The 16,124-nt window shown below is 38.6% G+C and overlaps 2 protein-coding genes across 2 annotated transcripts in view; one reads left to right on the top strand and one right to left on the bottom strand.

The window, feature by feature from the left end:
• Positions 1 to 16,124, bottom strand: part of AdSL (adenylosuccinate lyase) — a 37,003-nt gene that overhangs the window by 9,963 nt on the left and 10,916 nt on the right. The window lies entirely within an intron of this gene.
• Positions 8,765 to 14,162, top strand: LOC122414593 (uncharacterized). Its single transcript, XM_043426012.1, has 4 exons — positions 8,765 to 9,075; positions 9,299 to 9,466; positions 9,623 to 9,808; positions 13,542 to 14,162. The coding sequence occupies exons 2-4, from the start codon at positions 9,377 to 9,379 to the stop codon at positions 13,761 to 13,763; spliced, it is 498 nt and encodes a 165-aa protein (XP_043281947.1). The 5' UTR covers positions 8,765 to 9,075; positions 9,299 to 9,376; the 3' UTR covers positions 13,764 to 14,162.

The raw sequence follows: 16,124 nt of genomic DNA, 5'->3' as shown, positions 1-16,124 counted from the left end.
ATTGATATATACTAAAAAACCAAATTCGTTGTGATTGTACTGAAAATTCTTTATCTTGCATCCTTTTGCATCCTTATCTTGAGCATAGGCATATGGAAAACGTGTATTCACTCATTTCGATCCAAAATAAATAAATTTGGGGTGCTTTGTGAAGCAACGACGCAAAAGCATCAGAGGACGCTATTTTTCTTAGGGAAATCATTTTTATTCAAAAATATCGAAGAAATTGGCGGTATTTCCGATCGAATGTTTTATTTTTTTTTTTTTTTTTTTTTTTTTAAATAACAAAAATAGTCGAATAATGATTTTTTTCGTTTATTTTTTGATATTTGAAACATTTGAAAATAAATTTACTTCCTCTTGAATATCAATAAGAATACGATGTCGACGACCAACAAAGCCGCAGCTACGAATGATACGATACTGTCGGCACCCATAACTTGACACGCCCCAACAATCATCAGAATCGTCCAAATAACCAGGAAAATAAATTCCTGAATGGAGATAAAAAACGGAGCGTTGAACGATCGGGTGGATAATGAGAAATGAATCATTCAGATATTTCAATTTTAAGGGATTTCTGATAAAAAGTTTCATTTTACCGTCCATACGTTCGGCTTTTCGAATAGATAAGCTATGAGGAAAGCCAAAGCAATAAAAAACCATCCGAAGAAGCCCCAAATCAAAAAAAGTGTCTCCTCTTCGTGGTGAACTATGAGCCCGACGACGCAAACAATCTGCCATAAATTTCTTTGAAAAATTACACGACGAATAGAGAAAATTTACAGCCGAGAGCTGTCAATTGGTCGACTTACGAGCTCTGCGAATCGTAGTATAAAGTTTTTATCCTGGACTACTTCGTTCAGTTGCTTCATATTGGATAACCAAACTTTCGAGATTCGTGATTGATCTTCACGAAGAAAGGGAAGGTTGGTGTTGCTGTGTTGGTACGATCACGACGATGTGGTGGAGGAAGAAGCGGGTGAATGCGGAAGAAAGAATGAACAACGAGATGAGAGAATCCAATCGATTATCGACGAACGTCAGACAGAAAAATTCCCTTTTGACAGTTATTACTTCGAAAAAGACAGAAACTAAGAAATCGGAAAGCATCCGGGTGAAAAGGACCGAGAAAAAATGGAAAGGAATCATCCTAACCCGGTTTTGAGCCCAACCGTCGAAGACCTCATGATTTATAACAGAATTTTCAAACGATTGCTCAAATGCAAGTGTTTCTCTCTGGTAAATTTTCGAGTTTCATTAACCATCGGGATCGGATCATCATTTTTACCTCTCACAGATTTTTTGCATTACAGGAACTGTTATTATGTTTCTGCTGCCTTTGGATTTTCTCGACTCGCACTTCATCGCGGTCCTGTTACCGAGCTTTTTGACCGGATACATAATCGTTAACGTGGGTGGAATTTTAACCGCGTGTCAAGGCCACGCGGACTTGATTTCCGTGCGTATTATTATCACCCGTTCGTCAATCCACTTGTGACGATCATTATTACACAGAAATATTTACACTTGAAGGACATTTTCCTCTCGAGTTTCGGTCTTCTGGGCAACGCCTGCTGTGGTTTCTACTTATTTTACTACTGGATCGACTGGGTAGCCAGCACGGCGGAATCGGGCCATGGAGCAGAAGGGTAATTTCGTCATTCTTTCTCTTCTTAGAGAAAAAGATTTACTTTCATTCCCAAAGCGCAGTTATAGTTTGCAGCGAGCCAGTTGCGTCGTTTGCATCATTGGAATTTATTTAATTTCAATGTCAACAACATTCTCGTCAGACTAGCAAAGAGATTTGAAAGAATATAGGATCAAATGAAATCGGTGAAAAAACGACCGAAAGAAATGAAAAACTGAGCGAAAGCATTAAGCTTTACGACCCTTTGTTTCCTTGCACGAGGCTCGTCATTTTCTAAATGTGGCCATTCGAATTTAGAGAAGGAGAGACAACATTTGAAAACTCAACACACTTTGACACATCAGAAAAATCATAATAGAAGATAACTGAAATATCTATTCTCTCTAAAAGAATGGAAAACGCTAAAAAAAAATTCCATTCACAAGGAAAATGCAAGACCAAAGTCCGGTCAAAATGCAACAAAAACAATATTGGCCCTTTGGTTGCACGCGTTATTTCACCCCATATTTTCATTCGCCTCTTTCTCCGGCTTCAATTATACCATTCGAGTTTACCATGAATGATTTTACAACCACCAAGTGTTTCAGAATTACCCTTCGTTAATTAAGAAAACGAACCGAATATTACATTCAACCCTAAATTCAGGAAAATATGAATAAAATATAAAATATAAAAAAAAATAAAAATAAAATATAAATAGAATCGTCGATGAAAATTTGCAACAAAGTGCAGCCAAAGTCTTATTGGATATTAAAACAATCGGATAAAAATTGAAACTTGATTTAGTAAATGCAAAAAAAAAACAAACACAACGAAATGAAACTTATCGTGAAAATTCTTCTCTATCCCCAATAACAGAAGTCTGTTTCTGGTGTTATCGTTATCGAGTATTTTGAACGTGGCAGCAATGGGCGCTCAGTTGGTATCGAGTACGTTGGAGATGAAGAGACGAGTAATTTCGGTCGCTGGGGACGAGCATTAATCATTGTTATCATTAGTAATCTCAATTATCAACGATTACGTTTCTCTCTTTCTCCGCTACTATTATTCGTGGGCAATAGCCGGTCAAATCACTTGTAAAGGGAACGTTCGATGTACGAGAGTTCGTCGGTAATGAAGCAGAAAATAAAGAACTTCGACGAGTGTGAGTGTACCGAAAAATAAAAATGATTCAAACAGACGGCAGAAGTTTAAAAAGTCAAAGTCGAGAGAAAAAAATAGGCGTTAACCAATTGATCTGCACGACCCCGAAGCGGTCCGGAGCTTTACAGACGTGGAACGAGACCAAGATACACCCACGCGATCCGGACACTTGACCGCGAGCCTTCTTCATGCGAGCGCTTAATTCGAGATCTCGCGTGTCGTAAACAGCAGAGAACCTCCCAATAAAGAATTCAACGCGAGGAAAAAATCGTATCCGTACGTGCGCAAACGTCGAAAAGTTGATCCGGAAGACGAAGAAATAAAACACAAAGATCGACGCGCGCGACAAATTTAAGCCGGATCAAAGTTCATTGGTACAAACATCCGAGTTTAGAAATCCCTCGCAAATTGCAAGTACTTTGTACAGACAGGCGCACCGGGCTTCCGAGCCATTTTTCCCGCATCGTTGTTTCGGTTTGTTCAGTTTTTAAAGATCTAATTTCATTCGAAATTGCTGCATCATTGTCAGTAGTTTGAACGTGGAAAGGCGAATTTAAGGTATAACTCGACCAAAAATTATATCTGATTGGAATTTCCGTACTTCGTGATGCAATAAAAATCTGAAAAAATTCAACAACATTTGGAAAGCTATGAACAACAATTATCAATAATAATATTGCCCAAAAGTTAATAGAAAATTATTTAAACAATTAATTATTCCATAATTTTGCGATGACCTATTGTTTTTTTTTTTTTACGAATGAAATGTGTGTATTTTTCCGAATGCTCATGAATTTTTTCCGAATTTTCGTGGATTTTTGAAATTTCTTGAAAAAATTTTGAAAAAAATTTTTAAAAATTTGAATTTTGGATATGTTTTAGAAGACATATTTACCATCAGTTTCAAAAAGTCTCAAGGTTACTGGATCGAAAATGTACAAATAGAGCCACTTGAAAAATTTATAAAAGGGAATTTCAAAAATCCGAAAAAATTCTGAAAAATATCATGAGCATTCAGAAAAATGCGCACATTCGATTCGTAAAAAAAACAAGGGTTTACTTTAAAATTGTTAAAAAATTATTTATTTAAACAATTTATTAATAACTTTTGGGCAATATTATTATTGATAATTGTAGTTCATAACTTTCCAAATGTTGCTGAATTTTTTCAGATTTTTATTGCACCACGAAGTACAGAAATTCCGATCAGATACAATTCATCGGCTGCGCTATCCATCCAGTAATACCTTAAAATTTACGATTTTAAAAATGGTCATTGCTCAACTGAGAGGGCATGGAAAACTAAGTGAACTTTCACTCTGTGCTGATTTTTTCCTTAACCCACTCGCAATGAACGCGGATGTCAACAAAGATAGCAGCATCCAAGAGAGCCGAAAGAAATGAGGCTGTTTCCAACCCTATTACCAATATAGTTAAATTGTACTTAAACTGTACTCTGTACTCAATTGTTTATCTTGGAGGAAGCTTCTCAAATAATTATCGTATGGTGGAATCGTGCTTGCCACATTCACAGGAATTCTTCGAAGAGATCTGGAAATGCCAGTGCCATCATGTCTGATCGAACTCGAACCGAAAGTTTTCGTTTAGCTTGGAAAAAGCATCGTTCCACTGTTAAGGTACACGAGTGAATATTCGCTATCGAAGATTACGCGATGACATTTTTTGTAGGCGAAAATGAATGTGTACTGGATAGATTTGCACAATTTGGACGCTAGTTATACACCACGTAGTTTAGCAGCAAGTGAATTATTGAACATCGACTTTTCTTTGACACTCATCACTGCAGGACATGAGAGTCGAGCACACGTGAAAAGTTATTGAATTTTTTCATTATTTATATCCAAGATTTCGCAAAAAACAAATCGATCGTTGTATTTCGTGGATATTTAAAAATACATACGTATTTTAGTTTTTGAACCTTACCGTTGTAAATCGGCTGAAATATTAAGAAATATCTGATGAGAAATCATTCGGATTACACGAAAAATGGATCGATAACGTTTGGCAACGCTGCATTCGATATACGTTGACACGCGACGTTCGTTCGACCTTTTGGTCACATTTATGACCAAATGTTTTTTTTTTTATTTTCATATTTTTCTCAGTTTTTACAAAACGACCATTTTTATCCCGATAAACATAGGATAAATTCATAGGAATATTGATCATTTTGTTTTTTTATCATCAGACAACTTTCCCGACAGATTCCATCATGGAAAAAACGATCTTTTTATAAGCTTGGGATTCTTTCATATTTTTTGATTACACAATTGCGAGGATTAAAAAGTTTGAAAATGGATGATAAACGTCAATGAATGAATCTATAAAGAAAATGCATGTTCAGTACTGAATGTAGACTTTATAGAGAACATTTTTAAGCCTGTCACAGTATACAATTTTTTACAGAATTCGGCACTTTATGAACATTTTGTATAAAACTATGAAAAATTTACAAGAGAAAGGATGACATTTGCAACCGGAGCGGCTTATTTCTGGATTCTGCGTTCCGTTTATCCGGAAATTCAACTCCCAATAAATTCTTAGATTCGAAAGACTCTAGTGCGATTGACCATGGGCTGAATAAAAACATGTTCAAAGTTTCTCGAGTTTGCGATGAAGGTCTTGAAACATTGACGAGGGAAATCGATTCGAAGTTACGGTGCTCAACGAGCCTTGAAATTCTTACCACTGCCACAATTGAAACACACTCCGACATTGCGCAGAAGTAACTCAGTGTACGTCAAAATGCCATGAAAAAATAAATCAGACATAGAATAAGCATCGAACGAGTGCGAAAACGAAAATTTTTCAAACAGTTCGAACGAGCCCAAAAAAAATATCAAACGTCGTTATCAACAAGGGAATGAGTTTCATTTACGGGAAAAAATGAATTTCCAATAAGTTTCGATGCTCAAAGATCTTTCACAAAACAAAATAGATCGTGGAAAATTTTGGTCCCCATTGATTTTTATACATTCGAAAAAAAACAGTATTCAAGTTTTCCTCAGTTTTTGTGTTAGAAGAGTTGAGATCAGCCGTACCAATGCGAGTACGAGGGGGTCCCTGTATTTTCCACGCTCCGGTGACCAGGCCCTCGTCGAGGTCTGCTACGACGTGGAATGTCACTCGCGGCGAGAGCGGGGAACTTCGGAATCAAAGTAACTGTGCCTTTTTCAAGTTGAAAGCGCTTTGTTCCGTGGAGAAGAAAAAGGACTCGACTTCATTTTTTCTCCGGATTCTTTCTCCCGCGTTGTACATTTATCGACGAAAACGCCGGTAAACACAGAGTCGAATTACACGAGAGAAATAGTGTCAATATTTTGCGTAAGAAAAATCGAGCCGTTGTACGAGAACCAGGAAAATAAAGCAGTGGACCAAAGCCTTAAGAAACATTTCATCCGCGATAAGTCACGAATGAGCGATTGCATTTCGAAACGCCCTCTCGATTACTAAGTCACCTGGAATTTCTCCAGATTTTCAATTTCTCGTCGAATCCTCCAATGACTAAAATTCATGAAAATATTAAGGAGGGACATCAGCTTCACGTAAAGTGAGGTTATGTAAATACGAATTTCATTGTTTTTATCTGAATTATCTATTTTATTTATACGGGATTAACCCCCAAAAATGCGTCATTTTTGGGTGGAATTTATGCGATATATAAAAAAATGGCAGAATTAAACGACCTGGAATTTTGCACACAGGTTCCTTAGATTTCAAACTGTGGAACAGTACTTTTTTTCTAAACTATCACCATTTTTTATTTGTTTTTGAGTATGAAATAATGGGGTCTGTGGAATTATTTCCGATGCGTGGGTGTTAAATATTCGAAGTTTGGAAACGATTTACTAAAAACTGGCTGAATGAAATGGATTAAAAATTGGAGAGGCTATAGAAAATGTATCGAAAAATGTATTCTAAAAGTTTAATTAAGCTATCGCCACTTTTCTCAAGCTGATTTTCCTCCCAAGTCGAAAACTAGCTGATTCTGCACCAACGAAAACAATCGATGACTTCCTTCGATCAATTCTTTCCCGATTCCAATGGAATCTCCTTCAACGCGTTCCAACTGTTCGCTTCGAGTTGGTCGATTTTTCTCGCTTTTACGACCGATCATCAAACACGCACACTCGTCGTCGATACAATGAGAATTAGCAACGAAAGACCTGAGTGAAAGTGATACGACGAGGAGAAAAAGAAGCACGCGTGCAGCGAGGGAGAACGAGCCAATAATGCAGCCACCTACGTATGTGTCCAAGGCTCGGAATGTTATATCGATCAGGTGTTTCGGAGTACAAGCGTATGCACACGTATACCGTACGTGGGCAGCACACATTTGGATGAGTGTCGATTCACCGACGGTGAATGAGCTCTACAGCGGTGCCGCGCCCCGGAGGCTCATTACTACGAGTTTTACTCGACCGCGGCGGTCCTCGTATGCGTACGAGGAAAAAAGAAAGCATCTGAAACGTGTCGTGGGAGGGCTCCGTGCACGAATTCGAACCCACACGTGTGACGAGTCGCACGAGACCCCACTCTCGTAATCGCCATTGTTTACTTCGGTCACTCCCGCATGCACCGAGCCTCGCGCACCACGCACACGCATGCACTCGCACCAAATGTAAGAATGTATCATGACAATAACGCGGCACACTCGTCGCTTGCACGCGCGTGTGCGCGTGTGTGGGAGGGCGTTTTAAAGCGCACGAACCGGGAACGGTAGAATTGTAATTAAAAAAAAATAAAAACAAATTCGTAAGCTTCGGAGCAATCATTTGTGGTGGTTATTTTTCGATTTGACGGTGTCGCTGGGGGATTAAATTTTTTTAACGTTCGTGAAGCCTTTACTATAATCAACCTGTCACATTTAAAAAGGATCGACGGTACGGTTGTTTAGAAAAAACATTGCGAAGTTGGACTACTTTGGTGTGCTTATCGCATTATGTTTGTGGGAATGCTCCCAACATTTTTATATCTGCCGAGAAAACGATGCCAGAGTTGAATGGAATATCGAACTTTTGGTGCCTTAAAAATAATCATTTACAGTACCGATTCAGGGTTATTAATGATTATAATCGCGAATTTTTCCGAAAATTGAGCACACTAAATCCAAGGCTTCGATAAAGTTTGTGCTCGTTAATGTTGTTTACTAGTTTGAAAAAAGTTGCTAATATCTCGATTGAATTTAGCATATCGATTCATTGTAAATCACGAGCCCAACGAATTTGTCAAAATTGAGGTCCGAGTGTATGCTTCGCTGTACTTAATCACGCACTCAAACGCACCGAGAACCGCTCGACGCGTAGGAGCTCGAAGCCCCTTCTTGTACGTTTATCGACTGCGATAAACAAAACGGCTTGAGTCACTTTAATCGGTGCTGGCGATTGTTGTATTCGTATAATACGATCTCACGATAATTTTTGAATTTTCATACACGATAATTGGTCATTATAAGAATCATTTCGAGATAAAAATGAGCATCGAGGTTATTTATCACCCATATTTGAAAATTTGTTATCGATTATCAGAGTTGCGACGAAAGCGAAGTAATTGTGGAACCTAAAATGTCTTTTCTCATATATTGAGCAGAATAATTAAGAATAAAATTGCGTTTCGTTGACGCGATAAAATTAGCATCGTACCAACAAAGTCCGTTTCATTTTTGATCGTCGAAATATTCGAAAATTTTGTCCCCACAAAAAAATCTGCAGCTCAGTACAAACAAGAAAATATTTAAACAAACGAAATTATTTTTTGAGTGAGCATATTTTTTATTGTACACATTTAGTAAAAACGCAGCAACACGACACGGCTGCCGCTTTCCGGGGGACTCGACTCAACAGTGTAATTTGTAAAGAGTCACCGTGTGTGTGAGTGTACGAGTATCGTGCCCCTGCACCACCCCCGCGCCCACGACCACCTCTCGAGACCCCGAGCCAGTGTCACGCTCCACGTTCCAGTTCGAGCTGCGACGCGACACGCTTAGGTGCAACGCGAAGGTAAATCTCCTCCAGAGAAAACGCGATATCTGCGTCTTCAATTAAGTTTAAAAATTGAAGAAACAAAGCTCCTCGAATAGTTCGAATATCATCGATTCGTTGAGAGGAGAAATTATTTGCCGGAAGAAAAAAGAAAAACGAAATGCTGTGACGGGCGTTCGAAGTATAAACAACAAGTGATTTCGACTCAGTGAATTCCAGTGTTGAGAAAGTTTTCTTCGTTTGATACCAAAGCGAAGAAAATTGTGGCTCGACAAGCAGGTGAGATTGAGTGGTTTTTCATTTGTTTTTAGCTCAAGTGTTACACTTTTACGTTATTTCGTACGTTTATTTGTTTCGTGGTGATGGTTTTTAAACTGCAGCAATTACCGGGAAAAGAGGATAATTAGTCGAGACTTTCGAACTTTTACGAGGAGTAGAAAACTAGAATTATCAACTGATAAAAAGGAGAACCCTTTCGGTCACTAACTGAGCTTTCTCTCAGGGAATTTCGCGCGCTCACGGAAATAACGGAAAGTCATTCAAGCTGGGAGACAGGCGTGGAAAACCTAAAAGGGTCAGAATGGCCGACGAAGCTCTACCCACGCCGACCGCGGTGAAGGAACGTTCGGGGATCTCGGTGACTCCGATCATGGCAAAAATCCTCGAAGTCGTAAGTCTCTACGAGCTCCGAGCTGTCGATTCACGATGATATCGAAATTGACTTCAATGAAACGCCGTCATGTGGAAAATATGAAAAGCAATCGAAGAATGCCGGTTTTTATCGCTCTCCTAACCACACCGATGCTGCTCTTTTATATTTTTTCAGATTCTCGCAATCTTCATAATCGGCCTGATAGTCGATCCCCTAAATTCATTCCGTCGTATAGTCAACCGTCCGTACCTGAAGCTCGACGACGTTGCCATCATTTACATCACAGTCGCTGGTTATTTGATCATCAACACGCTCTTCATCATCAGCCATGCGTTGGGTGACAAAATACCCAAAAGAATGGTAAGCAACGATTATGTTATTAAAAACGAGAGCAGCAGAAAATTTGTGTCGAGAAATGTCCACCGAATATTATTCTCAAGGACGAAGCAGAAGTTTCGATCTAATCGAATAATTAATTCCACGGACTTTCTATGATAATTTCCTCCGGGCAAGTAACCCACCGTTCCCACAAAATCGTCGTCACGTTCTTTCCCACTTTCCCTCGCTTTCGAGCGCGACACGAGCCAGGAAAAGTTGAATTCGACCAAAAACGAGTCTCTATAAAAACTGCAGGAATGTCAGAGCGCTGTACGTGCCACTGGAAACGTATTACTTTTCGACACTTTCTGGAAGATTATTTCTAGGCTATTTAAACAAAGTCTGCAGTATTCGTGCGGCAGACGCGTTCGTTGCGCATTAAGAAATTACGCAATCTTCGTATACTCCGTGTAATGGAACACGCGCGAGTGTTGGATGAAGAATCCATAGTGAAATTGTACATCGTACGTGGATATTGGAGTGTATGGGCATGGCCGTGCCGAAGGCAACACACGTGCAGGCGTTTGCACACGCACAAAGTTCGATGAGTTTGAAATAAGCTGCGACTGGCTTTGGCATTGAAATCATTCAGGAAGGTGGAAATTATATATTTCGAGAGCTGAGCCTCATTTTTTGTATTTCATCAAATTTTAAGGGGGTTGAGAAATAATCGATCGCGTGTGCGAATGCACGGTTTTTGAATTCGCACTACATTCGTTGGTTGTTCGTTGGTTGGCTACATTGAGTAGCCGAACAGCTCATTTCCGGAGCTAATGGATACGTATACTTACGCGTATCAATGACCCGTTAAACAAACCGAAAATCCGTACACGAACGAGGCTTGTACGGGGTACGTATATCGATTAGGCGATGCGTGAAGACGATCCGCTTGACCAACGGGGTCAAATGCAATTAGCGTTAACCGGAGTGAAATCACGATCTTTTCGCTGCACATTCGTCGGTGTAACTCGACTTGCTTATTTTATCGATCTAGCACAAGTCTGGTTCGATGCATCGCGCCTTAATATTTTTACCGCCGCGGGGACGATCGCATTTCGTAAAAGTTCAACGAGTGGATAACGTTCGAATATAATTTTATTAAGGTAGATCGTGCCTGTAGGATCGTTTTTATGGGTGTCTAAATTGGCTCGATTTTTACTTCCTAATTGAAGATATCGTAACTCTGAATTAATGTCAGAGTTATTTATTCAAATTGTAAATACATCTTTTCAACTTATTTTCTCGCGAATGAGATTACAAGCCGTTCATTAATCGGGGATTCATCACTGACCGAACACAACATTTCATTCGTCCCTGGCTAAAATACTGCAGCTTTTTATGTCAAAAATCGCATTAGAGAGCGCAAAGGGAAAACACGAAGGGAAATGGGTCAGGAAAAAAGTGTTAATAAAAAGATAGAAGGCTATGACAGAAATGGCCGGAGCCAAGAAGAAACGAAATAAGCAAATGTGAGGTTATAAGAGTGCTCGTTACCAATTTCGTTAAATCTTTACTATTTTTTATTTATTATTTATTTTATTTATTTATTACTATTTATTTTTAATTTTATTTTTATTATTTATTTTATTATTTATTACTAGTAAGACAATCGTCTCGAAATTTTTCCCAGACCTTCGTTTTATGCTTCATTATTGTTGCGTACGTTTTTCATAAACTTCGAAAGAAGCGTTTATCTTAATAAACAATGAGACGAACCCCTTAAAAATTGGTACGCATGTCAGTCGACTGCCCATTGAAACGCCGTGTAAATTTCAAGACTTCCTTAAGAAAATCATTTCGTGGATGAACTACCTTAACGACTCAATGAAAAAGACATTATCCAACTTTGTGTAAATAATGTTTGTTTATCGGTTGCTGCCTCATGAAGAAAACTCGAGTCATTTATCAATTATTTTTCCGTCTCCTCACATTGAGTTCACTGAGTAATATGCGTCCGTTTGATCGTAAAATCATGCAGATTTTAGATACTGTGATAAAGTCATTAGTGGAAAGATGATCAAACGAGATGAACCGCATCCGAGCCGACTTCAAGCGACTCGATCTTAATGCAAATTTGACCCAATTAATATATTCTGTATTATCATAAACAAGCGGCAAAATGGAATAAGAAATAGATCAAGTGATTTGTGGAACAAGGCTTTCTGAAGCACTTTCCAGTGTTTATATCAACGATAAAAAACGTGTCGGCGAAACGCACCGTCGAATTCCCTTCTGCTTTGTACATTTTCTTCCGATCATTGGAATATTTGACGAAGTAAAAAGAAATTCAAAGTCCATGCATTGAAGAAATAACACGCCGACATGATATTTTTAGTGTTAAATACCTTTTGGCCTACGCCCATCAAGCTCATTTACACAGCTGAGTCACAGCAGCTCAAAGAGGCGAAACTCCTCTCATTTTTCTCAACTTACGAGCCTCGCTACTCCTCGTACATATATATCGTTAATTGGCAGTCGCATCAAGGCCTCGTTCGTCACACCATACCGCAGCATAAATACCTTTACATTTTTCTATGCGTCTATCATGCATGCGCAATTTATATTATAAAACAAGCAGATTTACCAGTCGCAACACTACAGCGTAACTTAGCGTGCAATTTAAAAATAAAGAGAAATATTTTGCAACGAAACTTTGCAGTTTTTTAATCGGGGATCGTGGCTATTTGAGGATTATCAATCTTCCTCGAATTGTGAGGAGGAATCGTTCGCTCGTCGTAAAAGTGCATGCATACGCCATGTAAGGGCCTGCATGCTCGCCATTTAGAGTACATAAAATGAGGCTGGGACTTTGGAATCGTTTAAAACATTCCGACTGTGAAAAAAATTACCATTGCAGTTTTTGTCGCTACGTTTGATATCGTGAAGGATTCCCAGCAAGTTTTCCAAAATGGACTCTCCAATTACCTCGTTAACTTTAAGCAAATTCATCATTCTCGGCTCGAGATTTTTCGCCAAAGATCATGCAGGATGGGGAAATATCGAAAGTCTTAGAGATTTAACTTTGAAACTGTTTTGCGGATTCTTTTTTATGGAATGTTACGAAACACGAAGAAATGGCGGAGTTCGGCGTGAAGAGAACAATTATGAATATCCACTTGATTCACTTTTCGCCGGAATAATCTTGTCGAAACTGTCCAACATGGACGGACATAATTATTTCACCCAGGCAACAAAAACATTTCGATCATCACAAAAGAAATCTTCGTTATACCGAAACGAAAGATTATTGAAAAGATCTACATTTTTTTGTCTGCCTGGGTAAAATAACTTTGTTTGCGCAGTCGTGAATGATGTTCGAGAGCACATTTCAGGCTCCCATGAAATTTGAATTTCGGTGCAAACATTCTAACCATTTAGTGGCGACGACGCAGCAATTTTAAAAAAATCGGTACATTAGAAACTGCGAGGACCGTTGTTGCTATTACCGAAACCGTAAACTCCATTTCAGGCATTTCTCCGATTGCTCCGAAGTTTTTTTAATCTACAAATGTACGATTTGTATAATTGAGAGTACTTCTCATAAGATTGTCCAAACTTTTAGTACTTTTATCGAAAAATTAACGCTTCCGCACAGTCGTTCCAGGACGACGAAGTTATTTGAGCTTCCGAATGCTTGGATCTTCCTCAACGTCAAAGGATTCGAGAGATTTGTCCAAAGCACTGAACCTAATGAGATTTTTCGTTGTCATTGCAGTCGATAATGTTCTCCTCGCTGGGATCGCTTCTCCACATCGTGGCTGGAAGTGTCTTGGTCCACAACTGGCGAAAGCGGATGAACCAATTCATCGACTATCAAAATAATGCGATACACATGAGCAAGCAGTACAACGATATGCTCATCTCAGCTTCGGTGTTCACGTTTCTCAACGCTGCGGTATTCGCTTTCGATATATTTCTCTCCATGAGATATTCGTAGTCAAAAATGTTGTATGCATAAGCAAAGGCAACGCGTCGAGAAAATCGTGCCTAATGTTTCAGTGACGAGCAGCTCTTGAAATTTCCAAAGGACAAGTTCTTGGTCATTTTTTTCTGCGACACGCTGTTGAGGAGATATCGATCGATAAAAATACGCCGCGACACGTTGAGCGTACGCGCGGAGGAAGAAAGCGCGAGGCCCGGGCTGCATCCTCATCAGCGCGCCGGATTGGCTGGGCTATTATGTCGTCAATTCCTCATTAACGAATCATGGTAGAAAAAAATGTGTGCAGGGACTTTTTCTTTGGAATTTCCCGAGCTATTTTGAGCTGATTGTTGAACACGGCTTTGAGCTCGTTTCGTGGATATACGTGGGAAAAATTAAAAGATTAAAACTACAGTTATAGCAACGGGAACCGGGGACAATTTTGGGAGTTGAAAATTTTCATAAAAATGAACTATATTTTCATGAAATTCGACACTTCGTGCTGTAAACATTTCTAAACGTTCAAGGCTGTTCCCGGTTTCTACTGCCGTTAAACTTTTTCAGCAAATTAGCGGCGTCTAAAAAACCAAAACCTCATTTCATTGTCGCCTTTTAGTTCTCTCCGGAGAGAAACTCTCTGTGGAACAATCGAAGAGTCGAAGATCGATAGGCCGAAGCTCTTTTATGTACAACGCTGTAACCCAAAGTTCAAACTATTTTCTTTACGCAAATTTAGTCCGTCCTTATATTATAGTTAACATTATTATTAAGTAGTTCCAAGCTTTTTCCATCGTTACCAAGCAAATGTTCGACTCGCAAAACTACTCGAATTAACGTCAAGCCACTCCTAGGCGCTTTAGAAATCGCCTGCAACTTTTATATCTCGAGAAAATCTAACGACCACGGAGAAACGATTCAGTGTCTCGAGTAACACAAAAAGTAAATACGACAGAATACGATGACGATTCTACGGCGACAGATCGACGAGCAGCGCATAATAACTAAATTATTTATTCATTAATATACATATATATATATATATATATATATATATATATAAATGTACGTAAACGTACGAGACTTTAGCTTACATTAATAATTTAAGTACGTAATCCCTTTTCATAATGCCCGTTACTATTCCGTCCATTGATCGAACGAAAGAATACTTTGATACCGAGCGTGCTGGTACCAAAGAATAAATACGAGAAAAGCCGTGAATAACTGCAACAAAATAGCGAACGAATCGACTATTCGTGATAAAGTTAAGGAAGTTGAGGCTGTTTGGCAATGTTGCATACACTTTAAAGAAAGGTTGGGGAAAAAAAGACGAAAAACTGGTGAAAGCTCAGTCGAAAACACGAACGGTGACGATCCTAGCCTCAAAAACTGCACGGAAAACAGATTATTATTAATATAATCTCAGCAAATCTCCTGATAAATCTGAAAAAATTGACATTATTCAGCAAGCCGTGCTCATGTTGCCCAAAAAATTTCATATTTTTAGCATCATTTTTAACGGAGATATCATTGAATGTGTCTTGACTTCCATAAGATTACATGTTATTTGGCCCAAATTGTTATTGATTTTTCTCAGCAACAACGCTCCTAAACTGTCTGAAAATTGAACTGATTTTTTTTACACTTCACTTTATAAGATGCAATCGGTTCAAAAGCGATGACATCATTTTCATTCTAATGCCTCAACTTCCTTAACGAATAGTTTTTTAATAACGCTTCAAGAACAACGATCATAAATCGTTGTTCTTCGAGTACGACTAACCATAACGAGTCCGTCCGATTTCGAATGAGATATTCATTCGAGTAACTCATCTCGGAATCATTGATTAAAAATGACATCGAATCCGAACGATGAGGTTCGAGCACGTGTTTTTTACAACGCAGTTTTACCAAAACTGTATTAATGTAATTGGAATTTTCTCAAATCTTTCGTTAGCTCGAATATTTATAATAATATGAAATTATTCTTACTGAACAATGTAGTTTGTAATAAATTTTTAAATACCAAATGTATGTACGTCCCAACGAAGTTTTACATGTACCATAATGAACTATTGAAATATACAATATGCCTCTGTCCTTCGACAGATTGTACTCGGTATTTATCACAAAAATTTATAAATAAAGGATTAATCGGAAAAAAAAATCACGTGGCTTCGAAAGGGTGATGCAAAAAAAATCGGTTTCTTTTTTTCTGTATATTTAGCTACAAATGAGGAGAATAAAAAACGTGTGGTTACAAATAACTATTCTTTTGCATCACCCTAGGCTTTGTATTGCAACAAGAAACGTGTTGAGTAGGAGCACATTTGAAGAATGTGCGGCAAATATCAGAGCTCGACAAACGTCAGATTAATG

This window comes from Venturia canescens, chromosome 8, assembly GCF_019457755.1.
Source record: "Venturia canescens isolate UGA chromosome 8, ASM1945775v1, whole genome shotgun sequence".
In the NCBI taxonomy this organism is placed as follows: Eukaryota; Metazoa; Arthropoda; class Insecta; order Hymenoptera; family Ichneumonidae; genus Venturia; species Venturia canescens.
The sequence above is the reverse complement of the archived record's forward strand: the minus strand, read 5'-3'. Positions and strand labels throughout refer to the sequence as shown.

What these genes read in the sequence shown, in the direction of transcription:
- LOC122414593 (XM_043426012.1), top strand. Translation starts at nt 9,377, where the DNA reads ATGGCCGACGAAGCTCTACCCACGCCGACCGCGGTGAAGGAACGTTCG. An exon ending in TGGCAAAAATCCTCGAAGTC is followed by an intron (nt 9,467 to 9,622) that starts GTAAGTCTCTAC and finishes ATATTTTTTCAG; the next exon opens with ATTCTCGCAATCTTCATAAT. An exon ending in ACAAAATACCCAAAAGAATG is followed by an intron (nt 9,809 to 13,541) that starts GTAAGCAACGAT and finishes TTGTCATTGCAG; the next exon opens with TCGATAATGTTCTCCTCGCT.